General features: G+C 36.0%; 1 protein-coding gene across 5 annotated transcripts in view; it reads left to right on the top strand.

Moving 5' to 3' along the window:
- Positions 1 to 24,811, top strand: part of LOC131061989 (uncharacterized) — a 227,338-nt gene that overhangs the window by 162,722 nt on the left and 39,805 nt on the right. For 3 of the 5 annotated variants that reach the window (XM_057995819.2, XM_057995820.2, XM_057995821.2), the window contains 3 exons: positions 20,362 to 20,402; positions 20,508 to 20,613; positions 24,110 to 24,195. In XM_057995819.2, coding sequence (XP_057851802.2) covers positions 20,362 to 20,402; positions 20,508 to 20,613; positions 24,110 to 24,195 — 233 coding nt within the window. Of the gene's footprint in view, positions 1 to 19,694; positions 19,846 to 20,361; positions 20,403 to 20,507; positions 20,614 to 24,109; positions 24,196 to 24,811 lie in introns of those variants that run through there. The other 2 variants (XR_009110636.2, XR_009110635.2) reach the window with 2 other exon arrangements.

Here is a 24,811-nt window from a genome sequence, read left to right as displayed (position 1 = left end):
TCACACATCGCCCCATTGCAAATGGGGACCCCTGCATTTTGCTTTCTGGGGTTTGTTTTCTGGGTCTTTTAGTGTTTTGTCTGTTAGCATTTGCATTTTGAGTGTCGCCAAGGGGATCACCTGGATAGCAGGTTCTGCTTGAGTGAGGTCAAGTTGATGAGTGATGAAGTCTGGAATGTCTTGATCCTGAAATTTGGCTAAGTCTGGAATGTCCTGATCCTGAAATTTGACCAAGCCTGGAAAACTGAAGAATCCTCCAAAAACTAGATTTTGCAATATAACTCCTGGAGGTTTGAAACCACTCTCAAACATCCTGAAAGTTCTCTCCTGACCCTTCCAGAGGGTCTAAAGCGAATTTCGCTCCTGACCCTTCCAGAGGGTCCAAGGTGAAAATCAACCTAGGACTCATTTCTTGCCTTATTTGACCAAATTTTGATTTGCAAGGCATTTTGAAGGGAAAATTGGAAATGATTGAAAATCTTGAAGAAAATGATGGTGTCTATGCCTGTAGTGATGATCTGAACATCATAAAGCTTTCCTTCGAAGATCGCACTAACCTTGTGGAGATGGTCCTGGGATGTCAAAACAAGACTTAGTTAGAATTTCATCAAAGATCATTCATTGCTCCTACATTCTTAGTATCAGAATTAGATCCTTTCCTCGCCCTCGTCCTTTTTCCTTTTTTTCAAAGTCTAGGCCAGTAAAATCTTGTGATTCCAGCAAATCAGACGTTTAGGTCATCAAGTGTAAGTCCCCTCGTGATTCCAGCAAATCACATCATACCACTGGTGCTTATCCACACGTAGAGATCCTACAACAAAGAACCTTGAAGTCATCCCGATTGATCCTTTTCGCAACATCTTCAGCATTCGGAGACTTTACTCAAGAGAGGATAAGGTACCCTTTAGGTATTTTATTCTGTGTTCGCATGTGCATAAAAAACACATCAACACATATGCACACTGAAGCTTAATTCTGATGGAAACTGACATTCGGAGAGATGGGTTTTCGTCTAAATCCCCCAATTCTTCCAGAAGTTGGTGTTCCTGGAAGCCCAAAGCTACTAAAACCCTCATGCAAGCTGCTGATCTGAAAATGGAGATGTAAGAATGAGAGCAAATGATATGAAAATTGCTTTTTGTGAGCTCCCAAGAGGTTCACCCTATTTGGGAGTTACTATTTGGCCTTTTAAAACTTAAAATAACCTTGAGGGTCTATTTTCTCATTGAAGATTTGACCCCCTTTTAAAAACAACTTGAATTGCTAGGATGGGGTGCACTTTCCACTATTCATCTTTATGTTTTTCAGTTACTATTCACTTTTCACTATTCACATAAGGCCAACATTAGAATTTCAATTTTAATCATAGACATAACTCCCAAATACCAAACTGGGAGACCTATGAAGCTGCCAAAATGAATCCCACAAACCTGGGTTGGGTCTCAAACCACCCCGCTGACCTACGAAACCCCAATAGTAGCTCAACCTCCACCAAAACTCTGAGAGGCCTAAGGAAGGGACATTACCCTCCTTAGAAATTGCTTGTCCTAAAGCAATACCAGGATCCCACACAAATCTGAAAAATGTTTCAACATTCCTGTGACGTATCTGCATGATACAAGTAAACTCGACATCCCTGTCCAATTCTGCTAACTGCTGAACAATCTACAAAGAGAAAACCAGGCTGCATATGTTTCCTGGATCCCATGGCCAAATTTGAAATCTGTTGCCCTCATTATCTAAAGAAGTCAACTCGTCCTCTATTTCTCCTCTTAGTAACCCAGCATAACAACCATCTGAAAGATAGAAACTGACAATCCCACAAGCTGCGAATGCTCCCTCCAAAGAAGTGGACATCTCATACCATGACGAAATATGATTCCCTTTGTACCACTCAATCTTTTCCCATTTGACATCCAAAAAATATACAACTCATGAACTTGCGGCGTGAAACAGAAATGATATATACTTCTCACAATGCAATCAAGTTGATAAGTACTCCTTTCTTTTTATAGAGACCGATGCTCACATCCACTAGACACATACCTATCATGCTTACGTTGCTCTACTCTATCAAAACTAAAGTTTGGAAGCCTATTATCACATGAAAACCAGTTTGCAATCCTTCTGTAACATATGGTATCAGCACTATTAAAATTGATAATCTGATTTTTAACAACTACAGGAATGCATTTCTTGACATCTGCTGGTAATAGCTTGTCCATGCTTACTTCCCAAATATGAAAATGACTATATTGAGAACTCACCCTCCTACTATCAGCTCCCAACTTCACTGAAAAAACTATTGAAGGGAAAGGATTCATAATTACAGCTTCATTCATAGCAATTATTTCTTGAAACAAGTGGCACTTCCTACCAAGATTACTTACATAAATCATATCAATCTCCTTATGTTCATCAAAACCAATCAGCATATTGTTGTTTGAACTTACATAGTCCTCATTATCTTTGTCTTGTTTGAGAATCTTCTCATGCCCAACCTCTTTTAACATTGGAAGATCATTATCATTTTTGTCCCATGACATAAACCACTCTGAAATCTGCCCCTAGAATCTATTATAACAACTAATTCATTGTGGCATATTGGAGCATCATAGAAGAATTGGTCACCAAAATTCATGAATTTATCTTCTTGCTGGTCCTTTTGTCTTCAATAACATAATGTTCCTTATTTGAATAGAGAATGGTGGAAACATTATGCTTACTTTCATTCTCACAAAAGGTATTGATTCCTTCAACAATTTCTATGATCTCCTTGGTTTTAGAATTAAATCCATTTTCCTTGTGAATGGCTGCAGTAGAAGTCTGATTTCCAACCTTATATAATGAGTAATGAGTCATGCTCAATTGTAGACAAAGCTCATCCACCTCTCTTTCCTTGTCTTCTGCAAACTTGATAACAAGATCCCTGTCCATTAGCAGCTGCAAGTAATTTGATTTCATCCTTTCAAAAGCTTCTTTGATTGTGCCCAACTGAGTGCTAGTGACTCCACTTGCAACTCCCTTGTGTCTCTCCTCAATTTGAGTTTTCCAAGTAAGATCCTCAATGTTTTTGTGAGATTCATCTGCCCTTATTAAATACTTGCATAAGTCTCTCCTCTATGACCAATAATCTGTCCTTCAAGTCTTGCAATGCTAAAGGTTTTTGTTCAATTTCATGTAAGGTACATGAGCTGTCACAGATTAAATTTTATGATTGGTTATCAACTGTAAAAACATTATCAAACTCAACTGTCTCACTAGATGATGGCATGCACTCTTCCTAAAGCTCTACTGGGATAGCATTGTGATCCTGAGTGGATTTATCAAAGATGTTTTTATCTTCACCTACTTTATCAATAATGACTTGCGAATCACCAATGAAGAGTTTTGAATACCCCTCACATGTAGAGATTGACTCTTCCTCCATAATCTCAATCTTAGCTGATTGGAAATCATTATCCCTTTTACTTTCATCATGCACAGTAATAGGTGTATTCAAATCTGTAGTTTTATTTTGCTCCTTGTGAGTCATGATTCCATTCTCATCTGTATCTTTGTCCTCATCACCACTTGGCTGCGATAGGTCTTTCTCCCTATTAACTCCACAATTATGATCAAGTGTCCAAGCCTCCTGACATATGAAACAAATCTACTCTCTTCTTATTTGGTTCTTACTTTTTTTAGGAGGCCCTGCAACCTGTAAGCCCTTTGAGTTTAGTTCATTTTCAGTCATATGTTTGTTGAAATTTTCAATCTTCAGCTTAATCAACCCTTTTGAGAGCTCATAAGCTATAGGTGAGATTTTATGCTCCTTTGTCCAGATGGCCAACAAGTCTGAATGCAGCTGTTTACAGATATTATCATCCTCATCTAAGATTAAGGACATAATAGTTTGCATACAAGCCCTCACATTGTTTGGATGATGCTTTGGATTTCAGTTAAAAAGGATTGAAACATTTGAAGAATCATTTTTTCACACCTAAGATCCAACATAATGATAAACGATCTAGTACTTGCCATGATTTCTAAATCTTAGCCCTCTTACCAAAAATAGGAGCTTTGACATCATGTAACCCATGTAGACTCTCTACAATCAGTTGTAGTACCTTCTTCAGTATGTCATCATTATAGGGTGCTATAGGAGCTGTTATCCTTATGATCTCACTGTGACAAGAAGCAACTGCAAGTCTCACCTCTTCATATGGATGTTCCATAAACTTGTGCTAGACCAAAGCAAGCATTGAGGGTTGCAAAGCCCAATTCAGAAGCATCCAATCTGTCTGGTTTACTTTGAACAGATATGTGTCTAATTGCTCCAACTTAGAGAGAACATCAGCAGGAAATTCCATTGACTTCAATCATAATCCAATTACATGGAGCCGATCCCCTACTTCCTTTTCTTTCTGCAAGTCCCTGAGTTGATCACCATTGAATGTATCATTGAATTTCTTTGAGAAAAAATCACTTTTCAGATCTGCCATTGTCTTCATTTAGTTTATGGTACTACCACTGTACTAACCCCTTCTTATTCTGCCCCTTTAAATTATCAATCTTGAGCTATTGGCAAATCAACTATGAAGGCATATTGTCAAACAGATTTCAAGCATGTATAATTGATACGTTCCTGTATTCGGGTTTAATGCTGCTGTAGTGGAATGCTTTCAGATATTTTTCATTCATGAATAATATGCATATAAGTTTGACATTGGTTCTCATTCCATTGATCAAATAGAAATTTATAAACAATGAACAACTACAACCATTTGCTATAACTACAACAGGACATAGTGAACAAAAATTACAATTTTTGATCTTATTTTCAGATCCAAACTTGATAACACGTTTTACATCAATAGAATGATTACAAATTAGGATAGCCGAGACTACAATTATCTTCAAGAGGCCTTTTTCAAATAGTAATCTGCTCAAAGCTCTTCATATCTGCACCATCCACAAGCAATACTTCTAGCAAAAATTCTCTGACCCTCCAGCAATGTCAATTTCACCAGGAAGGGGTTTGTCCCATAGTATATAAAATATCTGTCCAGAAATAAATAGTGGCCAGTAAAATAAAGAAAGGGCCGATATATCTTTCGAGTTTGTGTCCCACGCTAAAAATTGTGAGAATTTGTCAAGATCTAGAGGCAATGGAAAGCACAAATAAGAGAGAACAAAATGTAATAAGAATAAACTGTATTTTTATCAATGATGCAAAATACTGATCAATTGGATCATTACAAGTTGTTGTTTTCTACAATGTAGAATAAGCCTGCTTATAAAGACAAGGCTAAGAGACAAGAGAGCACACAATGATGACATGTGGCTCAATGAGATGCAAGGGTAGGTAGGGGTAGGTAGGAGAAATAGTAAAATATTCCACATGAGGTGGATCACCCACTGAAGGTGGAATTATCACTCTACAATAAGTGGATAACAAAATCACACCATAAAAGGTGGAAATTCTCCTACATACAAACTCCCAATGTAGCACATCTCCCTAAGTGTCTCATATGCAAACTACAATGTTGTGCATATACCTAAGTAAACTTAATTAAAGTGTAATTATATCCAAGATGAATAAATAATTATACCAACAAAAATGAACCCCTTGCAAAATCCACGATTTGGTTTCAGACCTCACGCACAGGAGAAGGAAGCCCGTCAATACTTAACGGAAAACTCACATTAAGATTCTTCTTTGCACAAATATTGATCTTTGTCACCACACCATACACGGGAATACTTCTGTCAAATTAGCTTTATATGGCTGACATTGGAATATCTCCCATAAAAAATTATTAAAGAAGCTAGATCAATATATTTTGCTAAAAATAATCAAACCAACTATAGGAACCGATGAAATCAACCCCCATAAACAACATTCATATAATAAAGAGTTCGCGGAAATATAACTTAATCTCTTGTCGTTGATGAAGTTAACCAATTAATACTATGGATACAAATATTATCTTCTTCGCTGGAAAATGAAGAGTCACAATTGGAAATAAGACGCCATTTCTCGTAGGTTGCAAATATTATAGCTTCCTCGATAGGAATTAAGCAATGCCCTTGCGGAACTATATTCAAGTTCAATCCACCCGTCCCTGGTCAAGGAATACCAACAATATTTCTAGTAATAAATCATGAAGTTGTGCCTGCATCGAGAATGGCTGAGATGGGAATTGTGTCTCTGCTTAACTACCAGTTCCGTCTCCTCCAAAAGGTCCAGCCAACAATAATAATAAGAAATGATTTGTGAGGCACGATATAGTTCCCAGCAGAAATTTTTTCGCACCACTATAGAAAAATCGCTCCAAATAATGAATCGGGCCCACTATTGATATATTCAATCTTTCAATAGCCTCGCAATATACATTAATTAAGGCTATAGTAATAATTGCCCCATGAAACTATAGCCAAATAAGAACCAGGACCCACCAATTGTTCTCACGCAACAGAGAAGCAGAGTCGGATTTCTTCAAATGCTAGTTCTGTTGCAAATAGTTATCTCCTCTAGAAAATGAAGAGTCACGCTTAGCTGCACACGACAACAAGAGAGGGCCTGTCTGCTATCTTCTCAACTAGAAGCAAAGTCGATGTTCCCAGGTGCTGCCAAATACAAAGCTATTGAACATTGCATATGAAACCGATTTTGGAAAAATAGACTTTAATCATGAGACATAATCGGAGGAGACAAATACACATTCAGAATATAATCGGCTTCAATAGAACATAACTTTAATCCGCTTATGCTAGGATGTCGATACACACAGGTGTAAACCCACATACTCCTGTGAATGCCATAATTTTAATCCCGCCATAAGTTCTTGCTAGCCTTTGTTCATGTCAAAAGGTAGTGATGCCACCAACCAGTTATATTATGTGAACGCATATAGTACCCTTAATTAACATTTCATAGATCCAAAAATATTTCATTTTTCAAAAGAAATTCCACGACACATCTCCAATAAACTCTTCCCGACATCTTGTTTTCCCACGACAAATCGATAGTGCAACCTCACACCCAAAAACTCTTCATTGAACCGCCACCTTATTGTGTTTTCCTTTCTTTCAAGCTCAAGAATTTAAATCACTCAATGAATCCGTATAAGAATATTCCAGCATATAATGTAATATTTCCATTCAAACAGTTTTTACTACTGAAACACCTCTTATTCCGAATAATTAACAAAATCTCTAAGAAATAATTTTTTTATTTACTGAAATACCTTTATTTTGAAGATTTGCACAATCTTCCAGAAATTTTACCTTTGAGCTCAACAAATTTCGAAACTTCAATCTTTGAACCCCTACAGGTTGCTAGAAAATCCTGCTCTGATACCACTGAAATATCCCCAATGGATATTTCTAGTTTTTAACCAATGAACCACAAAAATTTTAACAAATAATTTGCATGCAACAATTTTCAATTATATCCAACAAATTATACTGAAAATTATAAAATATCAGGCTGAAATAGAGATTCTGAAATTAAATATGAATATTGCTTTAAAATCTTCAGAGCACAACAGAGAAATCCAATCGTAGCCACAAAACTTATAGTCAGATTGGATACCTAGAGATATGAATTTGAAGCACAAAGTGAGACACCTAAGTGATATCTCCAACAGACAAATGGGTTTCCATCCATTGTCTCCAAGCTCAAGGGTTTCCGTCCTCAAACCTGCTGAAAGCTAAAGCTTCCCAGAATTCTCCAAGAGAAAACAATAACCAAGAATAAAACCAAGCATGCCAAAATGAGCCTCTCCATGTACTTAAATAGCACATCACTGTGACTCTTCACATATCCTTTGCCTGTCTCTTGGAATTCCCCTTTAATAATAAAGTGACTTTATTTTATAATTTGATGTTGACATAAAAGTGACTTAAATTTGCTTTAATAAATAATTAAATTAAGTTGTCTTTTAAGTTATTATGCTTTGACAACTTAAAACTTAATTATTTAATTGATTTTCTAATGTCCCAAATAGGGGACACTACAAAAATTGAGGTTGAAGATGCTAAAAATGTTACCAAATTTATTTACAGCCATACTTGGGTCCTTTCTTTGATGAGAAAATACACAAATGACAAGGACCTTGTGCAACCAGAAGTGACACGATTTGCTAGCCACTTCCTCACATTGCAAAGCATTCTTGGTGCCATTCCTCTTCTCAACCAAATGTTTTTGTGTGATGCTTGATTGGAGTCTCCATTTTCCAAAAAGGCTAAAGTGGAGGAGATTGTAAGTGTTGTTTTTAATGACACATTCAATAAAAATGCAGAGGAGTTGATCAAGGTAAGTAACAAACACGGACATAAAATTTATAAAAGATAATCTATTTTCTGTTTTTTTCGAGAAGTTAATTTTGTAATAATTTAAAATTTGTTTTCTTTTTTAAGGTGACAAAACCTTTCGTAAGTGTTCTTCGTATGGTGGATGGAGAGGGTATGCCAATGGGTTTCATTTATGAGGCCATGGATAGAGTCAAAGAGGCTATTTCACATTACTATGGTGGAAACAAGAGAAAATATGAAATCCTTTGGCGCATCATTTATCGTAGATGGACAAACCAACTCCACCAGCCAATGCATGTCTTGGCCTTCTTCTTGAATCCAAAATTGTACTTCTGTGATACATTTAAGGTTGATGAGGAGGTCATGGCAGGTGTTATTGCATGCATTGATAAGATGGCGCTTGATCATGAGTTGAGAGACAAGGTTCTTGACGAGTTGGTGGTGAGATTTGCTATATCTTATTTATGAATTTAGCAATTTTGACTATCTGGAAACATCCATTTTACATACCTAGCAACTATTTTTCTATATTTGATTTAATTTTTATTTTTATCTATTCAAGGTCTACAAGGGTGCAGGGCAGACTCTTTTCTTCAGTTCTCTCAAGCAATTGATAGGAGACAAAAACAACAACCAAGTCAAAAAATTAGCTCAATACTACAAGAAAAATTAAGATTGCCTCCAAACAGTCAATTGCGATCCAGATTGAGGGCTTTCAATGGTTCATTTGCTCCACTAATGTCCACGATTTTCTCTCTGAGTAAGACGTCCAGCTGCAGATTTATTGCACAACCCTCCACTCAACCCAAGTCTTAATTCTCACAATGACACCAAGCCTAAAAAATTCCTTCTGCGTTGAATCTCAAATCGGCCCATTACTTGTGCTCACGCTTGGCTAAAATACCCATAATAGAAGTAGGAATTTGCACGTATAAACCCACCACTCCAGAATGCTTATTTCAATATTCAACATTAAAAAAGTTCTCAAATATTCTGAAATTTTCCTCTGAAAGAGACTTGACAAATTTTACTCTAAATGTTGATGTGCAACTATGAAACCTGGATGATTCCACCAATTAACTAGCTAGGGAGGAATCTTTCACAATCGAAATTGATCTTCCCAAGAAGGTTTTCATCTTGTAGAGGTTGAGATGAACCAAGTTCAATCTTCAAAACCGCAAGGGTTTCAATCAAAGAAATAGAATAAATTGCATAATACCAAATGAGCTCTCAACCCCCTTTTTATAAGTTTTTTCGAGAACTTTCTAGAAAACTCTTCTAATAAGCACTTTATTGATTAAATAAGCCTTATAACCTTGAAAAGTGATTTATTTTATTTTTAAAACATTTTCAGCACTTAATAGGAGATCTAGTGGCAATAGCTCTCCCTTGGGGATTGTTGCAAGTGCAGAAACAGGTACCGAGAGGCACTTTCAGCTCAGCAAAAGGCACAAGAACCACCCAGAATCATCAGATCTGCCCTGATCTGCTTGGGATAGGGGTATGGCGCCTTGGTCCTGCCCAGGACAATGGCATGGCGCCATGGTCCCTCTTCTTTTCAGTGATTTTTAGGAAGTTGCAACTTCAGGTTATCAGATTTGCAGTCTTTCAGTTGCAGCCTTCTGTCTGCAGAAACAGGACAGTGGCGTGGCACCCTGGTCCAGGCCAGTTTTGTTCAATTTGCAACATCAGGTACAAATCCAGAATCCTCTCCCTTTCATGCTTTCAGTATCTTAATTTCAGATCTGTAGGTTTGTTCAATTCTGAGTTCATTTATGCTTCATTCTTTATCTCCTAGCCTAGTTGATCATTCAAACCCTAGTTTTTCTCATCATTTGCAACAAGAGGAATAGAAACCCTAAGAGATAATCCTTGGCTCTCTCTTTCCCACAAGAAGTAGCCAAAGTGATCTATCTCCCTAGGCTCTTTCGTATTCCCAATGTGTTGGCAAAAGTGGAATTAGGTCCTAGTAACCCGATCTCACTTTTCCCGCCCCCACAGTTACATATAGTGCTCACAAAATGGAACATCTATGGCTTGAAATTGTGGGATTCTTTTTGACTCATTATTTGGTTGAGAAGAGTGATCATAGTTGCAAACTCATCTTTGAACTTACCTTGACTCAAATTCCTTGGCAAAACTAATTTCTTCTTTTTTAACCAATGCTTGGCGACTTGCTTTTGACATTTTGCCAAGTGATTTGGCAAAGCCTTCTCACACTCCTCTAAATCCACTTCAAGTGATTCCTCATATAGGGGCATGCAAATATTTAGCTGAATGTTGTCTAATTTGAGGTTGTACAGAACATGTCCATCGGTGGATCTTATCTCCTTTTTAGGATCATATGGTTCTAAGCTTTGTTCTTCAATTACAATTGATCTTGCTTGAACAAGGCCATAATTCATTAATTTCTTCATCACTTTCTTCTTTGACTTTATCCTCAAGGTTGAACCCATTTGGGAAAACATGACATAAGTCAGTTTTGTGCACCTTGGGTTATTCATTAATGAGGACCGAGGGCACCTTGAAAGATAGAGCTGAATACTGCATCTTGTAAGTGTAAAATTACTAATCCAACCTCTTTTATGGATGCTTCATGCTAATGGTTATGACGATTTCTGCTCTCTTTAATTTGAAATTTGCAAAGATCAATAGAAAATAAAGAATTTCAAGTAAAACCACCTCCTAAGTTGATGTTTGTCATTATATATGTTTGCAGAAACATAAATTTATGATAAAATTATGCTGGTTTACCTTCTACTACTGTAGTTGCCTTATTGATGTGTGAAACTCTTGTGAAAATCCTTGCTTTAGAATGTTATTTCTGCTCTAAATTCTCCTATACTTGTTTTTGTGTAATGTCCCCAATTTATAGCCTTTAGGCTAATAGGAGCTATAAGGAGAAATTAATTAAATTAATTTTTTATATAGTCATTAAAATAAATTATTTATTAAAAAGTGACTTTATATTTAATTAATTTAATTAAAAGTGACTAAAGTATAAAAATAAAATATTAATTAAATAGTCACAATAAAATAAATAAAGTGTACCTACCCTCTTCTAGAAGCCTCTCATGATGGGTTATTAAAAAAAAGATAAATAGAAGAGGGTAAGTGATGGAAGGCAGGCTGTGATTTGGAATTGTTGAATTGATTGGGTCTTGTAGGACTGCAGGGTGTCTGCAGACTAGAGTCTTTGGGAACGAAAACTCCCATTGGCAAGCATAACTGAGGGAGTGAGAGACCTCCCGAAGGGTTGCATTTGGAGAGGGAGATATTTCAGTCTCCCTATTTGTGCATATTGAAGAATTTTATTGGTGATCATGGAGGTTACTTCAGACATTTTCAGAGTGATCATTTGATCACCATTTGCATATCGATTTTGGCTAAGGAGTGGAAGCCGTGCCTATTGGAGGAGCATTGGGGAAATTGTGAGTTCGCTGATCCTAATTTTCAGGTCTGAAGAAAATCGAGCTCCTAACCCCAAAATCACGATTTCACTCATCTCTCTTCTTTGAGGCATCAAATACCCAACTTGAGTCAAGCGATATTTGTGGAGAACCAAGGCGATTCATTCTATGACATTTTAAGGAGATATTGGGAAGGAATCAGACTTCTATTAGTCTGAAATCAGATTTGCACCAGTCAGCAGTGTACCATCGATTCTAATGATATCTCCTCAGACTGGCTTCCAAATGCATCAGTTAGGACAGCGCTCTAATTGAGGAAAAAGGGCGATGGTATTTTGGAGTCTTGGAGGTGAAATCGAAATTGAATTGCAGACTAATATCAGAGTGGTGCAGACTCCCTCCTAATCCACGATCTGGCTTATTTCTCATTATTGATGCATCAAACTACACATTGGAGGGCAGCGATTTTAGTTTAGGAGCAAGGCGATCCCTTTGAGGCATTTTGGATGAATTTCGGTGCCAAACAACCACAATTCGGTGGTCTGACCAGACGAACCTGTGCATAGAAGAAACCCCTCAATCTGGGAGACATCTCCTTGTATTAGCCTTCAATCTTGTCATTCAGTGAGGTGCTCCAATCTAGCATTGGAACCAATTTATTGGGAGGTGAATTGGAGGGGATATTGGCAGAATATATCATCATATCAGTCATCTTCATACTGCCGCAGGGCCGACTGTGGAATTGATTCAATTAAGCTTTGGGAAGACCTCAACAAGATGGATATGGATTGATTCTACAACACCTCAACTTGGCAATCAATATCAGGTTCTTAGTCATTACAATCCCATGTAATTTTCAGTTGCTATGCATTAATGAATGCCATTAGTCCTCAGAAAATCTGAGACATAGTTTTTGTTATCAGTCCATATGATGATTTTGTAATGGCACATTGAGCTGGTATTTAATAAAGTTTTGAAGAAGTTTGTGGCTGCATCTTGCATGATCAGTTTTCCAGAGGTTACATGACATCTATTTGACATAATGACAGTCCATGTTTATGAGCTCCAATTGTCTTACGTTGCTGTCTAAACATTATATGATTGTCACACTTTGCTTCCAAGTTGTTTATGTATGCTCTTTCATTGAAGAATTAGTGTTTGATGTCCCCTATACCAAACTGTAACTAATAGCAGCAGACTGAGACCCTATTAGCCAAGTGTTTGACGAAAGGTCTAAGACAAAAAATTGGAATTTTGGATCAGAACTAACTAGGGACATTACATTTTGGAAGAATGAATTTTTCTGTTGGTTGTAATCACACATCCTACGATTATTTGTGAGAGCAATAATAAATCAAAACAATTTAATGATCCAAGGTCTGTTTCTCCTATTCAAAAATTGGCCCTGCCTTTTTTTAAAAGTAGCTTTTGCTTTTGTTTTGAAATCCTTTTCACATTTCACTGTGCATGAATAGGTGTCATAATCTATTGTTAAAAAGGGGATGAACAAAACTACTTTAAATAATGATCCAAGGTCTATTTTTGCCTATTCTAAAATTGGTGCTGCCGCTTCTTTAAAAATAGCCTTTCCTTTTTTTAAAATCCTTATGACATTTTATTTGTATTAATAGGTGTCTTAATCTATTGTTAAAAGGGGATGACTTTTTAAAGGGGTGCCCGTTTAAAATATTTTAGTTGGCCAAAATAATAGACTAAATAGCACTCTTTGAACAGGTGTGTCTATCATCTTAGGCGTGCTCTTTGCATCTGAATGCAATTTAAATGGGAAGATAGATTCCTTTCTGAGGCATGCACTCGTCCAACTGCACACCCATACATTGGACTTGAGATTTTGAAAAATATTCTCTGTTAGTTTCAATGCTTGTTTTTTCCCAGGCATGCCTTCATTAAAGTCATAGACATTTTTATTTTAGAAACCATCTTCCATGCACACCTTTTGTTGGGTGCCTTGTATATATGTTCCTATCCTTTCTTACATGTGGCTGTAAAGTCACCATTCTCTTACACCTTCAAATTGGCAGCATTGGGCCATTTATAGAGGCATGCACTTGATCTCTTGGTGTGTGCCTATGTGGGCCTATCAAAATGTTTGAAAAATAGGCAACTCTTCATTATGGTGTGCACTTATAGACCTCCTCATGTGCGTGTAAATTAGAATTATTCTTATGAAAATTTCCACTCCTTAATAGCAATGCACATGTCATCACCAATACATGCTAGCATTAGCAGTTTAAAAAAAAATTGAAGTTCTTATGAGGCGCACAATTCCCACCAAGATTGCTCTAGTTTATTGAAACCCTTGCTTAGGCAATTTTGTACTCTCAAGCACATGACTGAGTATTGAACTTCATTTTTCAAAATCCTTTGCCTTATTCTCTAATGTACACATCATTCTTGAGATGTGTTTGGATAAAGAGGATTTGAATTAAGTGAGCAATGGATGTCTTTGTATGGCATGCTTTTGAGCTCTAGGCATGTGCCTAAATGACATGTTTGAAACCTTTTGATTTCATCAAATAGCCCTTTAGTGAGGTTTGTCTTTAGCTCCAAGGTGTGCACCTTCTTTGCATGAGTGTGCACCTGCACTTGCAGTATGCGTCGGTCCTCCAAACATTAGCCAATTTATTGGTTTGAAAGCTTCCTTTCTTCCATGAAGACGGGTGTCTTCAAGAGCTCCTACAAACATTAGAATAGGACAAAAAGAGGACAAGATGATGTACACTACACACAATGTCACAACGTTGTGAGAAAACAACATACTGAGTTTAGAAACTTTAACATAATAGGAAATTTTCATATGGGTACAACATGCGTAAGACCTATGGGCATCATATTAAGAAACTGGGGTGGGGGGTGAGAGCTATTTTTGAGGAGGCTTGGGCTCTAATAAGAATTTTGTAAGACCTCTTTGCAAGCATCATTAAGAAAACTGAAATCTAAATTATGAAAAGAAGTTCATCATGAGTTTAGAATACATGATATTTGTCTTGGCATATATTTCAACTCTATTTTATGTTTGTTAAAGAAGTCCTATGTTATTTTGGAACTTTATTTTATTTTTCAAAGAAATTGACAGCATATGCCCCCTATAAATATTTAGGGGGTGTCAAAAGCATAATGTTCATTTGGGGTATACCCACTGATAAATAGGCCTAAAATAAATATTTCTATAATTCCAATGTAAGGTATAAAACCTAAGTTACCGGTTTGGGTTTGGATTCGGCAAAAAAAAATTTTTCTTGGGTATGGGTATGGGTACGGGTTCGTCCATACACATATGTATATATATATATATTTTTTAATTATATATATACACACCTATATTATATATATGTTCAATATATACAATCCATACAAAAATAAAATATACAATGTGATTTTCCATACATAAATGATAAATCCATAATTGCCAATGCCAATAAATATTCATATATCGCAAATGTAATCACTAAACTAATAACTAAAGTCTAATATCATATTCATAATTTGCAAAAAAGATAATATTCAAGTTTCAAGTCTTTTTTAAAAAGTCATAAAGGGGCAAATTAGGGTTTTATTATTTAAAAACTATTTTAAAAAGTCTTTTTTAATTATTTTTTATTTTTTTTTGACCCGTGGGCCCTGTTTTTGGGAACCCATGGGCTTGGGTTCACGCGGGTCGTCCTGGGTTCACCCGCGTCCTCCTGGGTTCGACCTGGGTTCCACCCGGGTCCTTCCCAGGTGGCCAGGTTCCCTGTGGGTCCTGCGGCCACCTGAGAAGGACCCAGGTGGAACCTGTTGACGTGTCTGAAATCGCATTGCTGCAAACTCCATACGGCCAACGCAGAATAGAATAGCCGACTGATTATCCTACTCTCTCTTGAGATAAGGAAGTCTCTAATGCTGTTTTCTAAGTTTGATCAAAGGAGACAACCTCAAGGTTTCTTTTGTCAGGTCTTGACTGCGGGATCTCTCAGTGGCTTGATGTGTTTTGCTGGAAATACAAGGGGACTTACGATTTGCAACAAGCTAGTCTGCTGTGATTCTCGAATTACGCAATAAAGAGCAAAAGGAAAGGGTTAGGAGATCTAAAACTAACAACACGGGTATGCGGGTAGACGGATTCCACATAACGAATTCCTGCTTGGCCAGAATAGCTCACAACCTTGCAGGAACGATGCAATCTTCAAAGGGACTTGGAAGATTTTCAGACTGGAGACACACGGCTAAGCACCCAATTCTGGCGCAGCTCAGACGGACACCTGCAATTGAACTAAGCACAATTAAAGGCTCAGGTTAACCACACAAAAGGATACACAATCAGCATATCCTCAGTGGTATGAGCCCGAGTCTATCAAATACCTGCACACCCAAAATAGAAAGATCTATCTAAAATGCTCAGAGAAACCATGCAAATAGGATGAAAACAAGACAATAAACACCAAATCAATGTTTATATATTGATCTCATCTGCCTATTACAACAATTTCTGCAACATCTCTATGCTACTGCTAAGATCTAACCTATTCTAACCTCTAAGATCTAATTATCTAACAAGCTCTGATTATCTCACTATCTAACAATCTAACCCTTTACAAAAGAAAGGCCTCTGCCTTTTATAGATATTACAATTTTGAATCAGAGGCAAGGATGGACTGCATCCAAGGGTCCTGATCTGTCTTCCAGAAGCTGGCAGCTTTGACCCATGCCTAATCAATTCCTAGTTATCCAACCAGCAACTATTTGGCTTTAATTCAGGTCTATCCAATCTTCTTGGTGGTTGGGAATAGTTATCCACAAAAATATCTTGCACAGGACCCATAGGCAGTTTACAATAAGGCAATTTCAGCTTTTTAGGAATTGAATTCCTTGAAATAAATCCAGTTGTGCACTTTCTTGATAATGCATAAACTTGCAGCATTCAGAGTGTTCATTGGTCTTTGGTCCCGGTGGTGGACTTCATCTTTGTTCAGCGGCATGGTTCCCAATGTTTGGTTGCTCTCGCGCTCCTGCAGCACGTTCCCACATCTTTTTCTTTTTCTAGTTTTCAGTGCCTGGCCTTGATTGCGATCCTTCCTTGATTTGCGTTTCAGGTTTTTTCTCCTGGTTCTCCAATGACGTCCTGCGATCAATCAACCAGTTTCACTTCATTAAATTAATTTGAAAAATTAAATAATTTAATTTAGCAAACATTAAATTTAATTACGACGTCTGGCTTGAGAAGCTCTTTGTGAGATGTATCTTGAAAATGCTTCTCCTTTCTCTTCGAATGTGAAATCCGATCCTTGGTCTTGATAGTGTTTGGGTGATTTACTTCTACGTGATTTTACCTTTGGAGTCTTGGGCGCTTTGAAATCTTCTTATGGCGTTTGAATGGTTTCTTATAGCGCGATTCTAGAGGTTTGAAGAACTTCTGCAAATTTTAAAACTCTAACTCTCGTGCATTTTCTGGCGAACTTCGGAGAACTTAGACGCTATTCTGCAATTTTCAAAAACTTCGGACCCTTTGGCTTGTTTTGCAAATTTCAGAGCATTCATGCCCTTTTGCAAATTTGGAAGTGTTTCAGACGTTTTGCATGTTTGGAATTTTGCATTTTTAGGCCAAATTCGGATCTTTTAGCATGTTTCGCAACTTTTCCAAAAACTTCGGACCACTGGGCATGTTTGGAATTTCGCGTTTTAACCCTCTGGCGAATTTCGGAGTGCTTGGGGTTTTTGTTCCAGCTGAAGGGTAATTTTCGAACCTTGAACCCTTCTGCAAATTAAAGAAAACTTCGGACCCTTTGAAGCGTTTTTGGCAAATTGGGAGTTTTCGGAGCTAAACGCGTTTTTTGTAACCTGTAGAAATTTCGGACCTAAATGCCCTTTGTAAAACTTCAGATCTATAAACACGTTTGCAAATTTCGAAGGTTTGAAGGCGTTTTTGAAAATCGAAAAAAAACTTCAGACCATATGGCTATTTTTGCAAATTCGACGAATTTCGGATCCTTAGGCATTTTTGGAATTTTGGAGTTTTCAAGCGTTTTGGGCGAACTGGGAATATTTTCGGACCTAAACTACCTTTTGGCAAGTTTTTTACTTTTTCAACCTTTTGCCCCATGGTCCGAAATTGGGGATTTAAGTGATTTTCGGACCATGGGGTCTTTTTGCAAATTTATAACAAACTTTCAAATTTCGGAGCCAGGGTCCGAAATTGGGCGTTTAAATGAAATTCGGACCTGGAGGAGCTTTGCAAGTTAAGTGAATTTCGGACCTCCAGCCAGTTTTGTCAACTTTTTCACTTTTTGGCCTAGGGTCCGAAATTGGATAACTTAAGTGAAATTCGGACCTCTGGGGCATTTTCGCAACTTTTGAACTTTTTCACATTTTAGCCCCAGGGTCCGAAATTGGGCATTTCAAGCGTTTTTAACCGTTTTCTTCAAGGAGCGCGAGGTTGGGCACTTGGGCAAGTTTGTCCAGATCTCCCCGGATGATCATTTCATGGAATATAACATTTAAGTATAAGTTTCTTATACTTTAAGTTATATTCCATATATACTTTCAGGATGTTTGAGAGTGGTTTCAGACCTCCAGGAGTTATATTGCAAATTCTAGTTTTTGGAGGTTTCCTCAGTTTTTCAGAGTTAGTCAAATTTTAGGATTAGGACATTCCAGACTTAGCCAAATTTCAGGGTCAGGAAATTCCATACTTAGCCAAATTTTAGGGCATTTGGAGATCAAGATGACATTCCAGACTCCATCACTCACCAACTTGATCCTTCATATCCCCTTCCTCTTCCGCAAAGACAAAAAGGCACAAAATCGGGGGGTCCCTGTCCAAGACGGGGATGGGTGTGCGATTCGTACAACAGAACCCAGGTCGAACCCAGGCCGAACCAGGACCGGGCACGAACCAGGACCCGGACCTGGTGCATTTTCAGGAGAACCGACAACTTAGTATAAAACCTTATAATATAAATATGCTTCTTGCATATCACAAAGAATATTTAATTAATTAGCGAATTGATTAATATAAAATATTTTTCTCTTGATATTAATTAATACTAATGTTTGGAAAAGGTATGGTAACTTCTTGAAGATTGTTATCCACCTTATTTCCATATATTTAAAGGATTTACATTGGGGATAAATTATTAGAGGAAATTTTGAAATATTCACTTTGCACTAGAGGTTTATGCGAAGCCATTTGAAAGGAAGAGGAAGGGATTATCCCTAAGATCTTTAGTTGCTCTATGTATAAGGGATTCACATTGTAGATAAATAATTAGAGGAGAATTTGAACTAGTGAACAGTGAATATTGAAATATTCACTTTGCAGTAGAGTTATTTGTGAAGCCATTTGGAAATGGGAGGAAGGGATCATCTCCAGGTTCTTTGGTTTGTAAGTATATAGACAAATATCTAAGCTTTTTTAATAATGATTCTTTGTAGTGATTTTCACCACCATAAATTTGTGTGCATGCATCGTAGCTCTATTTAATTCTTTCATGTACATTTATATTTCATTATTCATTCTACTGCATGTACAATTTAACAACTCTCCTCAAGAATTAAGAGCTCTGATACATTAATCTCACTTATTCATACTTTTCTTAAAACTTTTGGTATTATACTTTAGTTTTGCCTTGAAAGTTGGAGGTCCAATTTTTCCAGTGGAAGTTATTTGAATCTACATGTTGCTTTAAAAGAACTCATTTTTGTATCTAATTGTTGTAGGTGAATTTTACTTGAGATTTTTAACCCCAAGCATCTGTCTACTTCAGACATAAGACCTTAGCAAATATTCCAAAATCTGATTAGAATTCTACAATACCTGTCATATAAATTTCAGCTAGAATGTGATAACATTTGAAAAGAATGTATTGCTAATTTTGATTAATATTTTCCATTTTTATTAAGCTGGGGAATCATAACTCTTGATTTTTTTTTCTTCACCTAAATATTTCCTCTTACATTTATACTAACTTTTGTTAGTCCTTGCAGTACTTTCTTCCAGATTTTCTTACGAGGTTTTGCTAGCAGTTTCTCAATTGAACATTCTTCCTGCTTTTGATTATGAATTGCATTTGCATCATTGCCCGCTTTCTTCATTTTCCATTCATTGAAGTTCTCAGAACTATTGCCTACTCCTGAGGTAAACAATTTCTTATAGGCTGCATAAAACTACATATTATTATAAAAACTCTTGAATTAAGTATACTTCATTTATTCTTATCTTACTGCTTGACCTAAGTATTTGAAAAAATGTTTGTGTATTCATCTTCTCATCCATTGCATCTGATTCTATTATAATTTCTAATCTTATTTCTGAATGCTCATCCTTTTCCCTTAGTGTGTACTTGAATTTTTCTTAATGTTCCGTGCTCGTGTTAAAGCTTAGCAATGCCTTCATAACAACGGCAGTTTTCAGATCATTTTTTGCCCTTATGATATTTTTTTGTGGATTATGGTGGTTTCTCTTGCAATGCTTTAATTAAAGGTATAGAATGCAGTTTACATAGTTCTCTACTTAAATATTTGGCTAAGTTTTATTGATATTTTGCGCCAATAAAAAGCTTTACATTTATGACAACAAAGGAAAAAAAGAAGTCCTATAATAGTACATCATTAGCAGTTTTAGATGCACTAACATCTTTCATCATTGTTTCAGTATAGGGAAAGCAACAATATCCGTCTTCTTCTGATGTACAGGTACATATATTCTAAGTTCTACTCTTCATTACTCTTGTTACACAGTTCTATTGCTTTGGTTTTGACCCTGTATTTTGGACAAATCTTTATCTATATTGGCTGCAGCGAGGAGTTATCACACATGCTTTATGCTGCTGCAGATATCGTCTTAGTTCCTTCCATGTATGAGCCATGTGGATTAGCTCAAATGATTGGCATGCGTTATGGAGCGGTATGCATTTTTATACAAAGATTAAAAACATTAACTCTTAACAATTATACATTGCAATGTAATTTTTGTGCCATTATACTTTTTATTCTAATTGTAAACATGGGTTTACCAAATGATGAAAACATCAGTTGGCTTCATTTGTATAAGAAGAGTATAGATAAAATAGATAACTTTTCTTTTGATCTTTGTTTCAGCAGGATATAAGAGTCTAATAAAATGGAGGGGTGAAAGTTAAATGTTGTATTTATTTATATAATTATTAAGGAAATGCTTTTTACCATCTATGTACAGAAGTTTGTCTAATATATAAGTAATCAATGATGTGATGTATAGTTTAACTTGTAAACATTTGAGAACATATATATAAAATGCCATCCACTAACTGTCCCCAAAACACGTCCCACTATTCCCTTACTGCCCCCATCCTCAAAATTCCCATGGAACATAGTCTAACAAAATATTGGTTGCATCACTGAAACCCTATTCATCATTTGTACAAACCTGCTAACCTTGATGTTTTGAAACCCTAGTTTTTGTCACCCATGACCCCTACCGAAATTTCCTTTTCTCAATGACAATGTTCCACCTGATTTCATTTGGTGAGAGTCAGACCAAATATCTTAAAGTGCCTTAAATGACGAGTGAAGAAAATAACAAGACTTTGTGTTTTTGTCTCATTGCTTACATATTGCTTTTGTTTTTACTAAAACATGTAAAATTCATTGAAATCTTGCCAAAACTATTGTAGATGGAGTTCAAACAAGGATGGAATCTCGAAAGGCTTGCCACAAAACTATTGAAACCTATTCATGATGTTTAGAATAGAACTCAATATGCAAAAATGTTTGGAAACCTGCAACAAACTTGCTGAAAATCCTGTTGGAATTTGACAAGTATTCAAATGGTATTGGAGAACAAATAATGAATAAAAAGACAAACACTTGAAGCTTTTATGAAGAAAGCTTTTCTATTTTCAATTTCCAAAACACTCATAATAGATTTATCTTTGGAACCCCTTGCTGTCTTCCATTGCCCGATACTTGACTAAATATAGACGAGCAAACAATCCTTGAAACTCTCGTAATAGATTTAGCTTTGGACACCTTTTATTGGTGAGGAGCATACCCATATACTAGCATGTCCCTCTTTAAAAAAATCTCATCAAAAAATGGTCACCTTATTGAAAAGCATGTTGTTTTTGCACTGATGTCCTTTTTCGAGTTTTATTTTTCACTCGAGTTGGGACCTATAATGACTTGGAGTGTGCTTTATTACTTTATGTCCCCTTTTGTAATATTTTGAAGTTGAAGATCAGACATCTCATGGCTTGCAGCACCTTTTTTCACATAATGTCCATTTGTATGTGATGTTTTAAGTTTTACATGGACAACTCATAGTTCACATTACTCAGACTTGATTCGATTGAGTAGACCAAAAATTTCTATCTCAGAAAATACTTGGGAACACTTTGCAATTTAAAAAATACTTAAATTTCTTTAAAATATATAGATCTTATGCAAAATATAGCTACAAAATGTATTAAATGGATCTCGTGGAGGTTTGGGGGTAGCGCCCCAAGCAGGTTAAGGGGCAGAACCCCTTGGGGCGGGGTCTACCATTTTCATAATTTTTAAAATGAAAAAATCAATCTTTTTGAGTGTGAAAAATGCATTTTTCCTACAGCCAGACAATGTTTCTTATAGGGTGCAAGCATAGACCAGAAAGTTGCCAATTATAGTCATATTAGGATTTTATTAAAAGAAAAACTAAATACTATAACATTGTGGAATGATTGTGAATATTTTAAATCCCTAGATATTGTTGTGTATGTTGTGGCCATTAGGATAATAATATTTTAAAGGCATGGACAAATATAGACGATTTGTTCATCCTGCATGCCACTATAAAACTTAGATATTTCATAAGCATCAAAACAAATTAACCTACTTTCAAGTTGACTCTTTGAAAATAATCCATTGAAGACAATCCAAGAAGAAAATATGGATCATTTGCAAATGCATTAAAGAATGGGAAAATTTGAGAAAGTCTTAATTTTCACATAAAAAGTCCTAGATCAAATCGGTTCCTATTATGAGATTGATCTTTTAGTTGCATTTTATCTTGTTTGAGAGCTGAGAAGAACCCCATATAGGTGAGTCCAAGAGAGGAAATTATTTGAAGATGTGCAGTGACTATATGATCAATTGCAAATATCAGCGCATTGGCTTCTTGTCTGTTAACTTATCATATGTCTAATGTGATTTTTGATACAATTTTGGCAAACAATAATCTCTCAAAATTAACTTAGTAGTTATTTGACCTTAGACCTCATATTCTCTAAAGGCATACATAACTAATGTGATTTCTAATTCCCACAGTTGACGGCAAAATAAGGAATACCAGAAATTTAAATGGTAATGTTATCCCTATCTAGAGCTATTGTGAAATTAGGTCTATTATATTACTTTACAATTATAACAAAGCAATATTATTCTATAACTAGAAATTTTTTTAAGGTGCAATCTATTCAACATTGAGCATATCAAGAGTCCCTTATGAGGCATTTGCATTTACATTAAAGAACAGGAAAATTTAAAAAAATTACGTTTCTCACATTAGAATCCCTAGATTAAATGGGTTCACTTTAGGAGTTAAATTGTTCGAATACATTTTATTTTGTTTGGAAGCTGATCATGACCCCATTAAGGGGAGTCTAAAGAAAATTATTTGAAGATGCTTATTGACTATGATTAGTCACAGATTTGAGCTTATAAAATCCTAGACATGAGCTCACCATCAAATGCCAAAATCATTTTGAGCCAAATTTGGCAAATAGTAACCCTAAAATGTATTTGACTTCAGAGCTTAAATTCCCCGAAGGCATACGTAACTTGATTTCCAATCTATGTCATGGATGACAAAATGAGAAAGAAATTTGATTGATCACATTGTCACTATATACAGCTACTATAAAATCTGGTTTAATTTACTATCTAAAAATTATTAGCAGGAAACTTTAGTCTGTAACTAGAAAATTTATAAGATGCAAGCTTTCCATCACTGAACACATCAAGAGTTCCTTATTAACTGGGTTGCAGCCTCTATCATTTAAATAGTAGATAACCAAAGATCCTATCAGTACAAGAAAGAGATTTTTTTTAGTTTCAATTTTCTCCTTTTAGGCTTAGATGAAAGATTCTTTCTGTTAACATACTTATTCACAATATTTTTTCGAATTTGTGTTGAGGAATTTATGGGATTGACAATGTACACATAAAACCTTTGGGAATTATAACAATCCTTGTAAGCTCATTCTTGGATTTTGCTGACGACAGTGTTAGTATTTCAAACTCATTTATGTGAACCTTCTCATGAGCTTGATAGCCTCAAATGCCGAAACATAGCTATTGAAATGGCATGGCAATGTTTATCTCTAAGTTCATAATTACACTATTAATTTTTTCTAATTTTCTTTTAGCAATTGTATAATTTTCAGGTTCCAGTAGTTCGAAGAACTGGAGGTTTAGCTGACACAATATTTGATGTAGATCATCAGCATAACAGTGTTCATCAAGGAAATGGGTAATTCCATTCTCAACATAGAGTTTTATGATATGTTTAGAAGTTCATTGAGACTGTGTCATATTTGTTACTTGGAGAAGACGATAGTGATTAAATTAATTTGAGATTATGAAGTTATTGCCAAAGATCAAACAAGTTATAGGGTGTTTGCAGTCAATCAGATTTTGCTTGTTTCACTGGTAAGCTATAATTATGTATATTTCTGTACTATCCCTACCCCATTTCTGAAACAAAACCAGCAAAAAGAACCTTGTATGGTCCAATGGCATGTCATGCCAATGACATGTTCATTTTAGTTAAATATATAGGGTAGATGCCAATGGAAGGAAGAAATGGATCAGTCCAAGACATAATTCACACCATATTGCTGTCAATAAGGAGACAATACAGATAACAGTTTTCTGCAAAATCACTGACAAAGGAAGGAATTCAGTTCAACCCCAAACAGAGATTGTCTTCTATAATATTGCTGCTAAAGAGGAGAACCATGATCTGCATTAGTTAATTAACTAATGACTAACTAGGTTGTAATGAAGAGGCACACATTAATTAATTGTTGCAAGGATGTGAAAGTGAGACACAACTTCTCACATCATGCCTCATCGTTGGGGGTATT

Source organism: Cryptomeria japonica, chromosome 2, assembly GCF_030272615.1.
Source record: "Cryptomeria japonica chromosome 2, Sugi_1.0, whole genome shotgun sequence".
NCBI classification, from domain to species: Eukaryota; Viridiplantae; Streptophyta; class Pinopsida; order Cupressales; family Cupressaceae; genus Cryptomeria; species Cryptomeria japonica.
Note: the sequence above shows the minus strand (reverse complement) of the source record. Positions and strands in the feature narration are given on the sequence as shown.